Genomic DNA, 17884 nt, shown 5'->3' with positions numbered 1-17884 from the left:
GCTTTATGAGTCCAACATTTCATTGAATTGGAGACAGTAAAAAAAGACAGACAGTCAGACACTTACACATTTTTCCCAAACAGGTCAATTGACTCTATACAAAATGGTCTTGTATTAAAATAAAAATATATCTTTTCATAATCTTAGTCTTCTGTACATGTAAAAAAAAAACAAGGACACAAAGATATATTTACAAGGACACCAGACAAAAGACAGTGGTAAAGGTTTCTAATGCTATTCACATTTCCCTGCGAGGAACTACATGTTACTGAAGTTGTAAGTGATGCGCTGCCGGGTTCGCCAACAGTCCAAGGATGGTGGAGAGACAGTGAAGCTTCTCCTTGACGTGCTCCGGCAACTTTTCGTTCTCCTTATACCTGTGGAGACGGCAGAGATGTCAGGTGGAGCTGTCGAACACACGCGTCCAAACAGTGACAACACACGTCCGACATGTTTCATACCTGGTGATTTTCCCCTCTGGAGACGTGTAGGTGATGCAGGACACCCCGGCCTGGACCACCAGCTGAGAGCCGTCGTTAAACTGCACCCACACCTCTCCACTCGTCAGCTGCAGACACAAAAACAGGCGTCCAGTCTTTAAGTTATAAAAATGATTTATTTTGCGGATATCTTAGAAATATTAGGTTCATTTATTTACTAATTACCTGGGATGCCCATCCAACATTGGGCACAAATATCGACTTGACCACTTTTCCGGTGCTTTGAACCAGGTCCTGTCGCACGGGGGAGCTTTTCTTAGTCAGGCTGGCTGTGGTGAAGTCAGACCCGTCGTAGGAGATCATCTGAAAAAAAAAAAAAACAGTTTTAAAAACGTTCAAAGTCCTGTTGTGAAAGCCACTGAGACGTCTGTTCATGCTGCGAGGCTGTGAGACTTTGAAACACTCACTGAAGGAGCCATCTGTGAAGGTTGAGGGGGGGAAGCTGTGTCAGGAGGGACGGGGTGGGAGGGCTGGGACGACGTGCAGGCGGGGTCTGGGTTGGCAGGTCGCCTGTGAAGATTCACAATCAGAAAAACGAACATTAACGTCACAAGATGAAAGAAAAAAAAAAAAAACACAAGGAGCATGATTGACAGTAGTTTCCTCTCACCGGCCGATAGTGATGGGGAAGAAGGGGACGTTCTTGGTGCTGCGCTGCTCCTCTGCTGTGATGGCGGCCTCTAGTGACAGACACATGCTGTGGCCCTCGTCGGACAGCTCCACGTACAGCCGGCTCTCGGGGCTCAGGCCGCTCAGCCCCACCTCCCCCTTCACCGTGCACGACTTGCCGCTCTTCTCCACCACCCGCACCAGCTCCGACGTCTTGTGGGTCTTTGCTCCTATGAGCGACATATGTACATAAAGCGTTATACATTAACTCTGTGGCTGCTCCACCTCAGTGGGACCACGTGCTTCAACATGTACATTTACTCACCGTCATAAAAGCAGACCTCCAGGTCCGCACTGGGCGCGTTCTCCATTAGCATGACCTTAGCGTGCTTGGTGTAAAGGGTCACTTTAGGAGTCTTGGACTTCACAAGCTGCACAAACCTGGAGGCGTACTGGTATTTCTTCCAGTATTTTTCTATGACAGGGAAGAAAACATCAATTAAGATCATTTCTAATTCTACACCAGCTGACTTTATTGGGTATGAATCGATAATAATACCTGGAAGGTCCTCATAGCTACAGATGAGAATGTCCTCTGGAGGAGCAGGCGGACAGTCGAGGACAGGAAAACCCTTTCCATTATTAGGCTGATATATTGTCACCTACAGGAGATGATGATGAATACAGGTTAAAATACAGGTTGTTGATGCTAAAAGCTTGTGTAACATCCTGTTATTCTAACAGTAACATCTGTAAAGTGTAGAATGAGTCATTCAGTGAGAGCTGTACAGTGATCTCACCATTGAACCATCACAGGAAATCCGCAGCACTTCTTTGACTCTCTCTTGACCGCTGTGGGATTTCAACAACTCCATACACACTTCACCTGTGTCCAAGATGCTCACCTGCATGAAGGACAAGAGAAATTAATTTAGACATTTAAATATATTTCTCAGCTCTTCACACACACTGAAGATGAATAAACAATCAAAAAGCATGAGCGGTGTCTTACAACAGCATTCTTGGTCTTCTGTCTGATTGGCTTCAGTCTGGACACGCAAAGAGGCGGGACTGAGTCTCTCAGTGACTTCTTCTCCTTGTCCGCGCTGGGTTTAGATGACGGGAGATTGAACTCTCGGCCGTGAGGAGGCTGGAACTCGGCTCCGGGTAGATTCTCCCTGTATGAGTCCGGGTTGGAGGAGAGCTGGTGGTGCAGGTGCAGGTGATGCTGGTTGTGGTGAGGATTCACGCCTCGGCCCGCGGGCTGGTCCGACCACGAGTTGTGAACGGCTAGAGGCGCCCTGCTGCTGTGGAAGCTGCTGCTGCTGCTGCTGTGTGTGCTGCTGTCTGCAGCTCGCTGTCCAGACACTGAGACAGAAAAGCATTTGTTTTAGTTGTATTTGATAAGTTTTGAGATGCATTAAGAAAAACTATGATCTTTTGTCTGATATTGTCAAATGCTTTTCTGAGGTATATAACTGTAATATTTCTCCAGATCCACTCACCGCAATTCTAGGTGTCTCTCCACACTTTTTTATTCTCACCAATTTGCACCGTAAAACTATACAATATGGAAAGGTCGTTGCAAAAAGGAGCATCTCAACTCATTGGGAAAGTGATGAGGCGCCTTCCTTCAAGGCCTGGCTTTAGAAATCACCAGTCTGCTACATATGGAAAGGATCCAACACAATGTCTCTCTCAGCTCTGCAACCTTTGATAGCATGTGGCAGCCATTTCTTCTATATCTGTCAAGAGTGACCTAAAAGTAATACTCCACTCCTTCACTCATCTCTGTCAACGTAACTTCATGTTTTTGATTTTCATGTAATACCTGGTACGTTCTGTATGTCAATGTATATACTGTTTCTGAGCATCTCTCTCTCTCTCTTTCCTTTATTTGTGCTTTTTTTTAAATTATATCAAAGATCATCTGTTGTCCCGCTTAATAAATTGAAAATTCCTAAATAAAAAATATATATAAAAAAAAGAAAGCTATGATCTAACTCACCATCTTTATGAAGCCAGTTACTGACGACCTCCATGTCTTGAAATTGCAGGTTTGTTGTATGCGCCGTCTGAGTGGATAATGAATATCCAGAGCTGAAACAGAACAGTTAAGTTGAACCTGTTAGCGTTGAAGTAATATGTATAATGAGTAGAAACTGAACACAGAAGCTGAACTCACCCTGCCGACTGTTTCACTGGAGGAGACGGGAGCCTTCCATGCTCTGAAAACGGGTGCGGGGGGAAGATCGGCCGTCCTACGCCGGTCAACGTCTCCTCTGAGTGGCATCTCTCCAGATCATGACTCGACCCCTGACCCGACGCGCAAGAGCCGGTGCGATCTGAGGAGTGCGCCCTCCTCAGGTAGCGAGAATGAGGCTGCCCGCTCTCCCCGCCGTGAGCCGCCCTGCTCCGGCCCTCCCTGTGAAATCTGTCCGGCTGCTGCTGCTGCTGCTGCTGCCACTGGTCTCCATCCTCAAAACAGGCGCTGCTGGGATGGCGTGGAAGACTGGGAATAGGCATCATGCGATTGGGCAGGGCAGAGCCAATCATGTGCCTGGTTCTCCTCTGGAGGCGGGTGCTGCTGCTGCCCGACATGGAGGAGGTGCAGGCCGTGGTGGAGATGGTGGCGATGCCGCTGTCCATGGACCCCTCGTCCCCCAGCCCCAGCTCCTTGGTCCGGCCCAGCAGGCTCTGGGTCATGAAGGGGTGATCCAGCACCGCCGAGAGGCTGGGCCGCTGGGAGGGGTCCCTCCGCAGCAGCTGATGGATCAGGTCCTGAGCCTCGACGGAAACATGACTCGGCATCTCATACTCCCCGAGAACCACTTTCGACAACGTGTGTTTGACCGTGTCCGTGTCGAAGGGAGGGCGCCCCATCAGGAAGGCGTAGAACATGCATCCCAGCGACCAGACGTCCGACTCCAGACCGTGAGCGCTGCGGGTGGCCACCTCCGGAGAGATGTAGTTGGGTGTGCCGCACATGGTGAAGTGCTTTTCATTTGGGAGTTTGAGCTGAGTGGCCAGGCCAAAGTCTGCAATCTTAATGTTCATGTTGCTGGTCAGCAAGAGGTTGGACAAGGTCAGATCTCGATGCAAAATGCCGTGAGTGTGTAAATACAGCATTCCTTTCACTATTTGATGCATGAAATGTCTCGCTGTGGAACAAAAACAAAACAAAATTGAGACAAGCAGTTGTTAAAAATGCTGAACTATTTACTGCAACATAATTCATTATTCATTTTCTAAGTGATATTGTTCAGACCTTCATCTTCAGAGAAAGGCGTCTTCCGCTCTTTAAGATACCGACTCATCTCTCCATTGTGGCACATCTCCACCACCAGGTACACATAGTTGCTGTCCTCAAAGTAGTTGTACAGCTTAAATAAAGACCAGATGCATAATTATTATTATCAGATTATAAAAGCCGAATTGAACCCTAGAATTAAAAAGAAGAGCGACACTAACATAGAACAAAGTACAATGGATAACCATGACAACACAAAGCTCATATGGACTGACAAACAGAAAACATTCACTAGGGTTAGGGTTAGGGATGTAAAAATGAAAAATGTGTCTTTAAATTTGTCTTTAACCATATAAAACTGCCACATCACAAAGCAAGTAGTTTTATTATTGTGCATTTTACAGACACAAACTAAACATAAAATCCACATGAGTGCCTTTATGTGGTGTACTAAAATAACCCACAGTAAGATTAAATCAGTTGTGTCCTGCAAACGTTACCTCGAGTATTGAAGGATGTTTCAATCGGCAGTGAATCTCCACCTCGTTCGTCACACGCTGGACCATACCAGCTTTGTGCATTGCTTTTTTGTCGATCTGCAGACAGCAGAGCAAAAAGACAATTACACACCTGCTGCCACTCATTGGACCAATGTGGCCAGTAGTCAGTCTGTCACTTTTAATCACACTGAGTTCGTATAAAGGGACCTGAGGGACCACAGGGACCCCATGGGAGGCAACTAAGGTCTGATAAGCCAACAGTTCCAGGTCGCACTTCACACTATCTACATTGCAGGTAAAGCGTCCTATAATTAACTCTAATTACTAACAAAGATATAAGTGGTAGGTGAGGGATTCTTACCGTTTTGATGGCAACCTCCAGACCAGTCTTCACTGACTTTGCCCGGTAAACACATGCAAAGGAGCCTTTACCAAGGAGGGTGAGGACTTTAAAATCCTATAAGAAGATATAAAAACAAACATTGAGCTTTACATAAATGATACATATTTTTTTGTAGAGAAATACAACTATGATCTTTGGTTAAAGAGGAATTCTGCTTGATCCCAGTTAAGAGGATCATTTAAAAAAATAAATAAAAAGACACCTCGATCCCGAGCTCCTGAGTATGTGACAAAATGTTCTCCTCATCCTCGCTAGTTTGAATGTCAGCAGAAAAATTTTGGAAGAAATATTGGATGAGGTGCTCCAGCATCGTCCCTCTGGCCTGCGACATGCTGGGTGTACACTAGTGTACAGTGAAACAGACAATACGGCCACTAACGACCCCACAGAGAGGACAAATCCTCCCACAACAAACGTTAACTGTCAACGAAGCCACCAACACCTGACGCCGTCATCTGGCCCAACCAAAACCTTTAATTATCCCGGCGCTGCTCCCGCTCGCGAGCAGGACAGCCACTCTCCGCCGTTACCAAGGCAGCGCGTTGCCACCAAGCTGATGCACTGAGGAGGAACAACAGTTTGTCCCCGAGGAGCCGAGGGAAGCTCACCTGCCCAGGTGCCAACACAACACTGTCACTAACTTACTTCAGTCTGACGTTAATAACAATAAAGTTAGGAGAAGCAGGGCTCTTAAATCAAAGACAAATAATAGCCTAAAAAGAAACAGTTTTTACCCAATAGCCACTGCTGCCCCGGATGCTGCTGAAACCAATGTGCACTATGTAAGCTCAGCTGTTACTGAATACTGCATGCATAGGACTATGAAAATATGGTTGTTGGTGCGTATTTGTGTGTGATTTATCTATTTTTTGAGTTTTTAAATCTATTATTTATTGTTTGTTGTAACGTTATTTATTCTTTCTGCACCAATCAATGGGATTGCAACCCACTTTGTTGTTTGTGCAAAGACAATAATGAAGTCTAAAGTTCATTGACTTTTTTTTTTTTTTTTTTTACCAAAACACGACCTATTTCCCCACGAAGACCCAAGAAAAACAAACATGACGAACTTTAAATGTATGTGATGCTAACGCCATCGGCATCGGCTAATAAGCTGCAGTACTTTACAGTGGTAACTTAGCGGGTTATTAAAACATTTCCGTCAAATGCAAGTTCTGTAAAATGTGTCAAACTTTTAAATACAGCGACAAAGACTGTTTAACTCGCCGCTAACCAGCTACTTTCGCCCAACACACACACACGCCACCGTACATGTTCACAGCTAGTTTGAAGTTAGCATGTGGGCGTTAGCCAAACAAAACAACTCACCTCAATTTTATCGCCGATCGAAACACTCATCGTGTCTGTTTTTCGCCCCGCAGGTTCATCCAAGTTAGTAAAAATGTTCCCCGGTCGACAGAGTTCATGGGTAGTCGGCGCAGGAGTCCTCAGAGGGCAGATAAATGTTGTTTTTGTGTTCCCCTCCAAAACTTTGCCATTTCTTCCATTTTGAATATATGCGCCCGTTACTCCTCTGCCTACGTCATTCCGCTACGTCTCATGGCAACAGCCAGTTTGCCACGCCCCCTTTAGAGGCAGCGCGTGCCTGGTTGTATGCATGGATGTATTATGGTTGTATGTCTGTTCGAGTCATCTGTGTGCTCAGGCAAACTAAAAAAAAAAGTAGTCTCTATCATCTTGTGAATTTGGACGTTTCAGTTTGTCGAGTCAATAAAATGTATCGTGGTCTGAGCTTAAGTGTCTGAACCAGAGCGATGTCTGAACATGTGAACATTCATTCATATTAATTCTATGGAGAGTCAACATGAAATAGGTAAATAATATATTACCGTATGAAGTAATGAGATGAGTGCAACATACAGACAAAACATGACATGGTAAAATAATTCAGTTATTTTCATTCTAATAATTTTTTTTCAAGTGGAACTGCAATTTATTTTCATTCAGCAATTGACCTGATTATAATTTTCATGATAAAACACTTATGAAACACCTGAAATTAATCAAAAATGACCAGCAACAAACTCTCTTATCTTAAAAGAAACTGTGTGAAATAAGAAATGATAATAAAGAATATGGATTTTTTTTTCTTTTGTAGTTGTCTGTTGTCCCATTTATTTGCACAATAACTGCTACTTATGTTGTGGGGCTTCATATACATTATGGTTCATTTTACTTTTGGTGTCAAGGACCAATCAAAGTTTTTCTATGCAAAAGTGAATTTTTTGGAATCACATTCATAGTTTTGCAGGCAAAGAGACAACCACTGTCCCTCTTTTTGTCTACTTTTTGCAAAATCTCAGTACAGGACTCAGGACATATGATATGCAGACCAATCTCTTTCAGGTTAAACTGCTGAAAAATCAAATAATTTCAGAGCAAAGAAATTTTGTCTCACAGACAAATATTTTTATTCTTGCCATTTTTAAATCCCATGACTTAAATATGGAAAAACGCAAGAAAACAAAAAAAAAAGGAAATAGGCAACCAATCACTTACTAAAGAGATTTGGTGTATCAAGCATTTCCATTGTTAACACTAGGAATGTGTCCTTTATGTACATGCTGGCTGTTTTAATTTACTAAAATAGTATTTACAGTTTCTAAACATGGACATCATTTCATACTCATTGAATACAAATATATATAATTTGTATTATTGCATACAAACTAATAGTTTTGCAATAGCAACTGTTTGGACAGCACTTACTATTACTCTTATAAGTGAGAGAAGTTGCCGCTGGTACTGGACATTAATGAGACACGTGGAATGCAAACACAAAGCGTACCTTGCCGCGGTACAGAGGAAAACAGTTTAACGTCAGAATCAGAGTTTAATCTATTGCATTATTCTTTCATTTATTAAGTACGTCAAACCTTTGAGAGAATAAAGCACATCATTGTCACACATAAGAATGAGAGGGTGAAAACAAAAAAACCTCAAAAGGTAAAAGTCCAATGGGGAGGGCACAAAAAAACAAACCCACAAAAGTGGCTGGTGAGGATTGAGAGATGGTCCCAGGTATCTGATGTTCCTACTGTCTAAATGGTCAGTGATGGTAAACGCAGTGATGGTTGCAGAGGTTGCTTCTCACACTCTGATTTCAGTCCACCTCCATCTCTTTCGCACCAGGCTTTGTCTGCTGGTTTCCCTTTGCGTCCCCCTTCCCTTCTGCTCCTTGTTTGGCCGTAGGACCATTGTGAGCTCCGCTGTTTTGGTCGTTCACTTCAGGGACCTCCTCAACTGTGGGCTTTGGCCTGTTGATCACTGGGTTACATACGTTATCCAGTTCCTAGTGGGCAGTAAGCACAAGAGTGTGTCAGCGGTGGATTTCATTACTACTTACTGAAGACAGCATTCAATCTTAAACCGACATTCACATACCTGTATTTTGGCAATGATGTCTGCTACTTTAACGACGGGATCTTGAGTTATGGCAAGTTTGCTCTGTGCATTCATCTTACTGTTCATCCAGCCCATACTTTCAGTCACACACTTCTCCACTGTGCTCATTTCCTCTGCACTCAAATGTAAGAATCGCTCATCCTGGGGAAAGAAAGTTTGTGACAAGAAACATTCGCTTCATTAATTTCCACAACATAAATTAATTCACCTCTATGGTTCTATTTTTGAGACCAAAAGAGCTGTAATAAGTGTCACAAAAACATTGAAAAGTGTTAAAGATAGACAGCCACAATTTAGCAATAAAACAACCAGTGTGTTAAATATAACATAGATGAGACACATTTGTATTGTGACACTTTAAGAAAATAATCTTTAAAGCATACTGCTATTTTATTTTTTGGTAACAAGGTAGTAAATGGCTTGATTAAAAGCGATTTACCTTCTGCTTATACGAATCTACAAACTTCATGTAGAGCTGCAGTTTCTTTCCCAGCTCCTCAAAAGCCCTCGGCCTGTCCTCATGCTCTCTGTGTCGGTCCTGAATGGGTTGACCCAGCCTCTGCAAATCAATACATTTTATGTTAATGTCAATACTTATTGTCACTTTCAAAACCTTATATGAATAGAAATAGAAATTTACTCGGAACAAATGACGACAAACCTTAAGTCCATCTAGCTTCTCCTCATAGACTTGTTTGGGTTGGTCCTCCCCGTCCTCATACAGCCAGTTCTCTGTGTCCTCCAGCATCAGCGTCAACCGGCTACTGTCCTGTTAGTGAGGCCCAATGAAACAATATAATGAGGGGTCATTTGCTCGGTGCAGTTCCTCAATTACACTGGCCTTTCTATCAGGATGACTTGTAGTATGAAGGTGTTTAAGAAAGCACCACTCACCTCCTCAGTGATATACTTCTCATACATCCCACACAGTTTGTCCCTCAGGTCGTATACGTACTCCTCCACAGCATTTTTAGCATCATTCAGCTCTTTCACCAGTTTGTCCTGTACAATCATCTGACGCTGTGAGGAAATAAACACATAAAAGAAATAGCCTAAGGGTCAAAACACGATGTAAGGTAGGGTATAGGTTACAGAAATAACAAAATATAATGTACACCAAGCAAAATCACAAACAGAGAAACTGGGCCAAAAATATTTTGAAATGGATGCAGTGTTTTTAAGAAAACAGTCAGAATAGTTGGTGATTACAAAATCTAATCTCATAATTTGCCATTATGTGGTAGTGATGAAAGAAACCTTAAGACCTGGGCTGCATGGTTAGCCTAAAGATATAAAGCTGTGACATTTACCTACAGTAAAGACATTAATTAAGATTCATTTAGGAGAACATTAGATTTATACAACAGGCGATATGCAACACATTATTCCACTAACACACATATTAAGCCAATTAATGATAATGGCAATAACAATTATGGGAAATCACTGACCATATATCACATGTTAAATACATTTCAAGCATTAATACCCCCCTGTCCAGTGGTGCACACATAATGAGCGTTTCAGTCTGACCATGACTCAGCCTTTCCAAAGCCCATCAAGAGCACTGACCTCATACTCCACAAAGTTGTTCAGGACGTCACTCTCGAGCTGTCGAATGTTGTTGGCCAGGATGGGCAGATCGATACTCTTCACCTTGACTTTAGGCTTGCTTGCCCCTGCTGCTGGGTCCTGCTTCTCTCCAGAGGCACCCTCCTAGATTTGGAAACCACAAAACCAAGCAGACATTTTGTTCCAGGAGGGCTTTACTTATTTTAGTTGTATGTTACAAAATTAAAGCAGGGAAATCTTTTTGTTAAATGACTTATTCAGCTCAGAAGAATCATCTTGACAGTAAAATGTGATGTTATTTTCTCTGTATTAGTGCTTTCAACACAAACTGATACAAACAGGAAAACATATCATGCTGATAATAGCTTCATAATAAAGTATAAGCCCATCTGACCTTACTGCAGGAACTGTTTTCCTCAGTCTGTTGATCTCCCTGGCTCTGGCCGTCCTGGTCCACCTGCATTTTGGTCTAAAATACAACACACATTCAGTTACATTCAATGAGATTATATGTAAACAGTAATTGACATATGAATTATATTTGAAAAAGCAATAGAAACTGTTACTGTATATTAGATCAATGTAAATGATCTTCCATACCTGCTCCTCTGCTCTGCCTTCATTCTGCACCATTGGCTCGGAGTCTATTTGCATTTCCTCGCCTTCTCCTTTCTGCTTCTCAATCAGAGAGGCGCTGGACACGCTGAAGATGCCGTGGACATTGACGCGCACTTTGACCTTCACTTTGGAGCTGTCTCCATCTGGCTGCGGAGCCACATTCTGTACGGAAAAACATCCTGGTAGCAGATGGAAAACAGGTCTGTTAAAGATCTTTGATTACACGACCTCTACATAATCCCTCAACAGACAGGCAGGCAGGCTGGTGATGTAAAATTACAAACCGATAACACACACACACAAATGTACAAACACAGACAGGACCCATCTGTGGGAGACCATGACTCATTTCTAATTCCCATCCAGGTTGTAGATCTCTACAGGGACACACTATGCCATCCGGAGAAACTACTATAGCTCATATGTATCTCTATGATGTACATATGTGCTTGTCTTGCTTGTGTAGCTGCTAAAATCTAAATATCTTGATAGTTTTACATCCTAAAATCTGTGGATCTGTCTCTGTGTGGGCAGGACTGAGGCAGAGCCGCTCAGTGGGTCACTATCAGAGTGCAGAATACATGTGAACCACCAGTAGCCTACCTATCCTGTGGTCCGGGTATGGGAGCTCTTGGGGGCTGCTGTAGAAGGCTTCAAGGTCAAAGGGCTCCTTCTTGTGGAAGGTGATCACTTTAGAAAACGGAGCAGCATGATTCTTACTGAACACCTCACACTCTCTGTAAAATAAATTGCAGTAAAAAAAAAAGAAAAGAAAGAAAGAAAAAGAAGCAAAGTCAGGTTGCGGAAAGTCAACACAGTCAGCATATCCTGTGTCTTCATGCTGGCTGACCTAGCTTGCTTTACTTTGGGGAATGACTACAGAGAAACACACTGTCTTATGTGGCTCAGTAAAACACAGTAGGTGCAACATCTTTACCCCAGTCCATCCTCTGTTGGTGATTTCCAGCGAAGAGTAATGGGAAAGGGAACCACGTCGGTGATGGAGAATTCACGCACCTTAAAGGCTGGAGACAGAATTGCACACTACGCCCGCGTACAATCAGCACACACATCACACAAATAAAAGGCACATCCCTACATTAGATATTATGAACCACAGGGAAGAGCATGAACAGCGCATTGATGTGTTAGATATAGGTGTCAGGGGAGGAATCGTACTTGAAGCGCGCAGCCTCTTGCTACAGCTTCGTCTGCGTTGAGTGTGGTGCTGACGTCTTTGCCGAAAAATTTGGCGATCCTCTCTTTGATAGTCGGGATTCTCGTGGCCCCTCCGACTATCTCCACTGCATAGATATCATCCCGGCTCAACTCTGCCATAGAAACACACACCAGACATGGTCAACTCTTCGTTTATATATACGATTCAAACAAGTACATTCAAACAAAAACTTGAAGGGCGTACTTGATTGTTCAAGGGCTGATTTCAGCGGCATCTCTACCCTCATCAGAAACTGAGCACACAGGTCTTCAAAGTGGCCCCTGTAGGTTCCACATGAACAGACAAAAAAACTGTTACGATACTATACAACAGTTGTGATTGCAAAGAAAATGATTGAAGTGGTTTGGACCTGCTCATCCTGCTGGAAACATCGATGTCATTCATGAAGCACTCGATGTTGAGAGGCAAGTCGGAGGAGTTGGCACTCATGAGCTTCTTTAATTTCTCACACTCCTGGTGCAGCCGCAGCAGAGCCCTCGGGTTGTCCCGCACGTTGAGCTTGTACTTGCCCTTAAACTCCTCGCAGAAGTAATCTACCAGCGCCTCGTCAAAGTTGCGCCCACCCAGGTACAAGTCGAACGCTGTGGCGAGGACCTGACGGAGCAGAATGCCAATGAGCAACGGATTTTTTTTGAAGTGCTGAGTACAGAATCGAGATGGAAATGAGGTGAATTGCTAACCTTGAGTTTTCCTTTGTTGAAGGCTGTGATTGAGACTTGGAATGATGAATGTCCCATGTCCACAAACACCACATTTCTAGGCCGCTCTTCTGGAGTAGGAAGGTCCTGTTTGTAGATCCCATAGGCCAAAGCCACTGTTAATTAAAAAAAACAGTTTTAAAAGAAAATGTCAAACCAATAGGTGAAGTACCGTCTGAACTGTATCTGTATATTTTACTGTGATGGCTTGACCTCAATAAAGGCTAGTGCCTTTCAAAAAGACTGCCACATTCAAGAAATACAAAAAAACTGTATATGCTTATTGTATTCGGTATATTTTATCCTTTTCTAAAGCCTGACCAGGGACAAAGACTGCAAATTAGCTGAAGCTAGACGTCTTGTATAGACATCGCATTTCCCATTTTTTGTGGCAATGTTGTATGTATCGTCCCTGTTAAATAAACATCAAAATCAAATAAAAACACTGACCTGCAGTGGTGTCATTAATTAGCCGTAAACAGTTCAGCCCTGCGATTTGAGATGCATCAAACACCGATCGTCTCTCTGCGTCTGTGAAGAAGCTCGGGACCTGGAAGACAAGAGCACACATCGATACGTCCCATGGAGCCGCTTTGTGAATCATGTTGATGATCGTCGTGGTCCATCACTCACAGAGATGACACAGTCCACCACGGGCTTCTTCAGGGCGCTCTCTGACGTCTCCCTCAGCTTGTTGAGCAGCATCCCCGTGATCTGCTCCACTGTGAACACTTTGTCCTCGTCCAAATAACGCACCTGTACACAGTGTATCATTAAAATTTAATTTAATTAAACACTAGAGGGTAAAATGTTAATCAAAAAGCCAACAAGTTGTTTGGGGATGAGAGTAAAAATAAAACCATCTGTGAATCCCACTCACTTATTATTATAGTCAGTGTTGTGGCTGAATTAAAAGAACAAAGGTGTGCAATGGCAGCAGAAACAGGTCAGGCTCAAAGAGAAAGGGGAAAACAGAGAAAGCAGTAAAACAGAACGCGCTAGATGTTCGTACAGTGCTTTACCTTAATTCCAGTGTTTCCATTGGGAAGCTTATGTAAGCCGTAAGGCAGTTTGGGTTTTTCCGCCTGGACAAATGGGTCATCAAATGCTCTGCCGTGGAACTTTTTGAAGCCATGGACTGTATTTTTGAAGTTAGTTATAACCTGCAATAACAACATGAATTCCATAAAGCTGTGTTCTCCCAGAAGTTGCTTTGTAAATGTGAACTGTAAGAAAGATGAACTACAGTGACTGAGTATTTCAATGTGTAATGAAGTAAGACAAACTGCTGATTGCTGACAAATGAAATGGATGATCTTACTTGACTCTTGGCTGCATTTCCAATCATGCGGTTTTTGGAGGCCAAAGACACACAAGCCCTTGATGAAAGACAAACACATCAGCAAATTAGGGTGGCTACAACAGAAATAATCCCGTTCAAACAGATGTGCGGTGGACGAAGCAGAGCTGTAATTGACGGACTGTTGCAGACAAGAGTCACACGTCGAGCGATGATGAGAAGTGGATTTTAATCAAGCAAATTCCACCAGGGAGTCTGAGAAAGAACCACAAACTAGGGCAGTGAGGCACAACAGTTCACCTTCAAAAGTTAGCTCCACGGAATAAGAGAGCAGCACCTACTAATCTCATTCACTGGCATCTTTTTAGCAGAATAACAACAGAACTCATTGTTGTGACACAGATGAACGCTTGTGTTCACACAGGGTTTGAGGATCCATTTCACATTGGCTGACACTGACAAGTCACTCCCTAGTTTCACCTTGCCACAAAAATATCCCTTCTCACTTAAAGGTGCAATGCTCAGCCTCCTTTTTCCAGCTGCACATCCCGTGTTTGCATGATGCTGCAGTTCATGCATTTCAGTTTGGATGCAAAACGTCTCTCTCTCCTGCAGAAAGACTGTCTCTGTTTTGTAACATGAGTTGATTCACTACGTCCTCTATAAATAAAACAATTTCATTAATGATGCTGGATTTAAATACACGTTATTTCTGGGCTGGTGCTGGGAACGCAGCGAGGATGAAGCTTTAACGCAGGCCATAATAGACGCACTGTCGCCATGTCATGTCAAAAGCTATTTATTTATTCTTCCAGTGCATACAGTAGTATACTAACATGTTCGCCTTTTTTTTTTTTAAGTTGCTGATCACGGTCAACTTTGAGGCGCACTGCGCAGCACGCGAGGCGGTTGTCAGGACAGGAGACATGTCAACAGTCTGTGATCGGTGAGGGTCACTTCATAGAGCACCAGCACATGCGACATTTTGACCTAGGATAACCTGCTGTGACGGTGAATAAACCAGTAGTCACGGGCCTCCTCCTCATCACCTCCACCATCACCATCACCACCACCAACATCATCATCATCATCACCATCCCCGCGGCCTCTGTGCCGTCACCGCTCGGCCAAGTGCGCTTCCAGTCGCAAACATTGCGTAACAAACTCCCAGCCAGACCACAATACACAGCGATGATGTCTGTCAATATTTGTACTTACGGTGTGCATCTGTCACTGTATTCATTGGCAATGGTTTCAATGCCGCCGCTCCTGGCCACAGCGATGTAACAGTTTTGGAAACCCACATCAATGCCTACCACTGACATAATGAGCGCTCTTTGAATTCACCTCTTGCAAGTTATACTCCGCAACGACCGCACTTGACACCTAGGAGAAAAAATATATACAATGGCGGTATATATTCCAAAATGAATGGTAATTTAGCGTTTCCCTTTGCTCAAGGAATAAACCAGTCTGCTAGCTGCGGGTGCTCTCACTGAATTACTAGCTGTTATGTAAGTCAAGCTGTTTATAGCAAACTCATTCAGAGTAATCCCGGGCGGCAGTGATGTCCAGAGCGGATTCTCCCACTCCTAGGCGGCCCTAACATCACCCAGAGGCTCTGACGGAGGATGATCCTTGGGCCCGCCCCCACGCGTCTCTCATTGGCTGCGTCACACCGACTGCCCTTACGTGATTGGTGCCGCAACCAATCGATAACAGAAGAATCTAGAATCCCCTGGAAAAGAGAGCGTAGGATACGTCGGCCGCAAGCAGCGGCGGCGCCCATCGACGTCTTTGCCCTCAATTTAACCTGTCAGGTACAGTCACTCTGTCCACGCCCCGCGCCCACGTGCGTTAGGCTAATTGAAGTACATTAATTTAATATCTGTTTAATTAGCATTACAGTTGCCAAATTCACATCTAGAGATTGCAAAGAGTGACACACTGTTTGAAAGAAAATGCAACCTGAAAGGTATGAGCCAGGGAAAAACGCCACAACACTGTAACACAGGTGTGGTCTGGCCACAGGATGATTAATATTACAACTATAGATATAAGCTAAGGCAATACGAAGAGAATAGTATGTAACTTTACATTACTCTGTGTGTTCAGGTTGTATTTTTTATTATTCATGATTTATTTTAGATGTCATCATAGTTGTCCCAGTGGCTGTTGTGTAAGAAGTCCTCACATCCCTTTGTTAAGTGATAGTGGCACCACTTAAAAAATAGTCCTGCATTCAAAATTTTACTTTAGTTAAAAAGTACATAATTGAAACTATCATTAATGTAAAATCTAAAAGGAAATGTCCTTTGAGAATATTACATAGCCAGGCCTACGTCATTTATATTTTTTAACATGACTGTCAACCATCATTATAATATTGTTCACTGTATAAGTCAAGAACTGACATTTATTTTGCTCAGTTTAAGCTTAGTTTAATCTATAATGTTGTAACATACTGGTCAGATGTTTTGAATGGAAAATCTGGAAAGCAACTATAGCCTAAGAGGGAAGATAAATGTTAAAGACTAATAATTATGTTAGCAAGGGATGTGTACAGTGAAAAACCCAAGAGGAATAGCTCCTGATCTTCAACGGTTGCACCTAATCATTAACTTCGTCAAATGCAATTAATTATTTTTGATATAGACAAAAAATATGACTGGTGCGCCATTACATTTCAAAATAATCACAATTGCAATTTAAGATAATTAAATTCTCCCCAATGGTAGAGAAATTATTCAGATCCTGTACTTGCATAGTCCCTACACTGTCATGGTCCACCTACGCAAGTGTTTCCACGGCCACACCTGTGGTTGACTTCTGTAAATTCAGGTGTTACTCATGAAATTAATGAGAAATTAATGGTAGCTATCTGCTTTTACATGTCTGGTTAAAATTATTACCGGTATTCAATTATTTTTAGTAGTATATTATGTAAGTAAAAATTAGAGGTTTATTAAATTTTATTATTATAATAGATTAATTTTATATGTTCTGAGGCTGTGTGGCTGGAGTCCAGCCAGACTTGAACACTTGCCTCTTTGCTGAGGAGCAATCGACGGACTAACTGGTCCTTCATGTTGCTACAATAGATGCAGTAGAGTATCTATTTAGAAGTAAGACTAGATTACTTCCATCTTGCGTCGGTCCGCTCGCTCCCTCATGGTGCACGATTTACAAACGGTTTGTTTGTTGTGAACGTCAGAAATGCAGTTATGATGCTAAAAATCACGAATAATTGAGTGTACTTTTCTGTTTAAGTAACACCACAGGAACATTATGCAAGTAATAGCTACATATGGACAAATTTTAAGAGTTATAAGTCGTTTTTTCGTGCAGATGACTGGATCACTCACCTTGCTGCGGCCTGGTAGATCCATGGAGTGGACCGACGCAAGGTGGCCGCCTGTGAGTTACGTCAACGTGTAGTCCGCTCCGCCTCCTTGTAGTTCACAGCCTGACTGACGGACTGCAGTGAAGTTAGTTTGAAGTTGGATATTTGACAGACATTCGCTCACTCACTCGCTTCTCAATATATTAAAAATCCATATCAAATATAAGATGTGTTCAAATGCAATACAAACAGGTGTGTGTCATAGAGGAGGCTTAACCCTACCATCCTGTGTTGATTTTGAGTCAACAGGTCACATGACCTGGGAGTTATTGAGCTCTAATGCTCATATTTACTGTATAAAATATATAAAATATTCATATAAAATAGTAAATGTGTTTAAATGCAATAAAAACAGGTGTGTCTCA

General features: G+C 42.9%; 2 protein-coding genes across 2 annotated transcripts; both read right to left on the bottom strand.

Annotated features, from left to right (window-relative positions):
• Positions 1 to 265: 265 nt before the first annotated feature.
• On the bottom strand, positions 266 to 5593 carry plk4 (polo-like kinase 4; the record flags this gene model as incomplete). The annotated part of the gene is made up of 15 exons (XM_083998936.1): positions 266 to 377; positions 462 to 568; positions 666 to 803; positions 908 to 1010; positions 1111 to 1339; positions 1435 to 1584; positions 1669 to 1771; positions 1910 to 2014; positions 2122 to 2477; positions 3118 to 3209; positions 3295 to 4270; positions 4378 to 4492; positions 4860 to 4955; positions 5221 to 5316; positions 5465 to 5593. 15 exons carry the CDS (start codon positions 5591 to 5593, stop codon positions 266 to 268), a joined length of 2907 nt encoding a protein of 968 aa, XP_083855062.1.
• A 2673-nt stretch (positions 5594 to 8266) lies between these two features.
• On the bottom strand, positions 8267 to 15573 carry hspa4l (heat shock protein 4 like). Its single transcript, XM_083998707.1, has 19 exons — positions 15335 to 15573; positions 14138 to 14195; positions 13839 to 13979; positions 13450 to 13572; positions 13267 to 13366; positions 12799 to 12932; positions 12468 to 12712; positions 12302 to 12378; positions 12058 to 12209; positions 11816 to 11922; positions 11482 to 11615; positions 10861 to 11057; positions 10655 to 10729; positions 10261 to 10404; positions 9583 to 9708; positions 9350 to 9457; positions 9128 to 9247; positions 8668 to 8829; positions 8267 to 8575 (listed from the first exon to the last, which is right to left on the bottom strand). The coding sequence occupies exons 1-19, from the start codon at positions 15439 to 15441 to the stop codon at positions 8387 to 8389; spliced, it is 2499 nt and encodes an 832-aa protein (XP_083854833.1). The 5' UTR covers positions 15442 to 15573; the 3' UTR covers positions 8267 to 8386.
• Between the last annotated feature and the right edge of the window lie 2311 nt (positions 15574 to 17884).

This window comes from Trachurus trachurus (genome assembly GCF_905171665.1).
Source record: "Trachurus trachurus genome assembly, chromosome: 22".
Lineage (NCBI taxonomy): Eukaryota > Metazoa > Chordata > Actinopteri > Carangiformes > Carangidae > Trachurus > Trachurus trachurus.
Note: the sequence above shows the minus strand (reverse complement) of the source record. Positions and strands in the feature narration are given on the sequence as shown.

Excerpts from the sequence above, each read along its gene's own strand:
- hspa4l (XM_083998707.1), bottom strand. The coding sequence starts at position 15,441 with ATGTCAGTGGTAGGCATTGATGTGGGTTTCCAAAACTGTTACATCGCT. Across the intron at positions 11,058-11,481 it reads ATACCCGGACCACAGGATAG|GATGTTTTTCCGTACAGAAT; the intron begins GTAGGCTACTGG and ends ATCTGCTACCAG. Across the intron at positions 8,830-9,127 it reads TAGATTCGTATAAGCAGAAG|GATGAGCGATTCTTACATTT; the intron begins GTAAATCGCTTT and ends TTCTTTCCCCAG.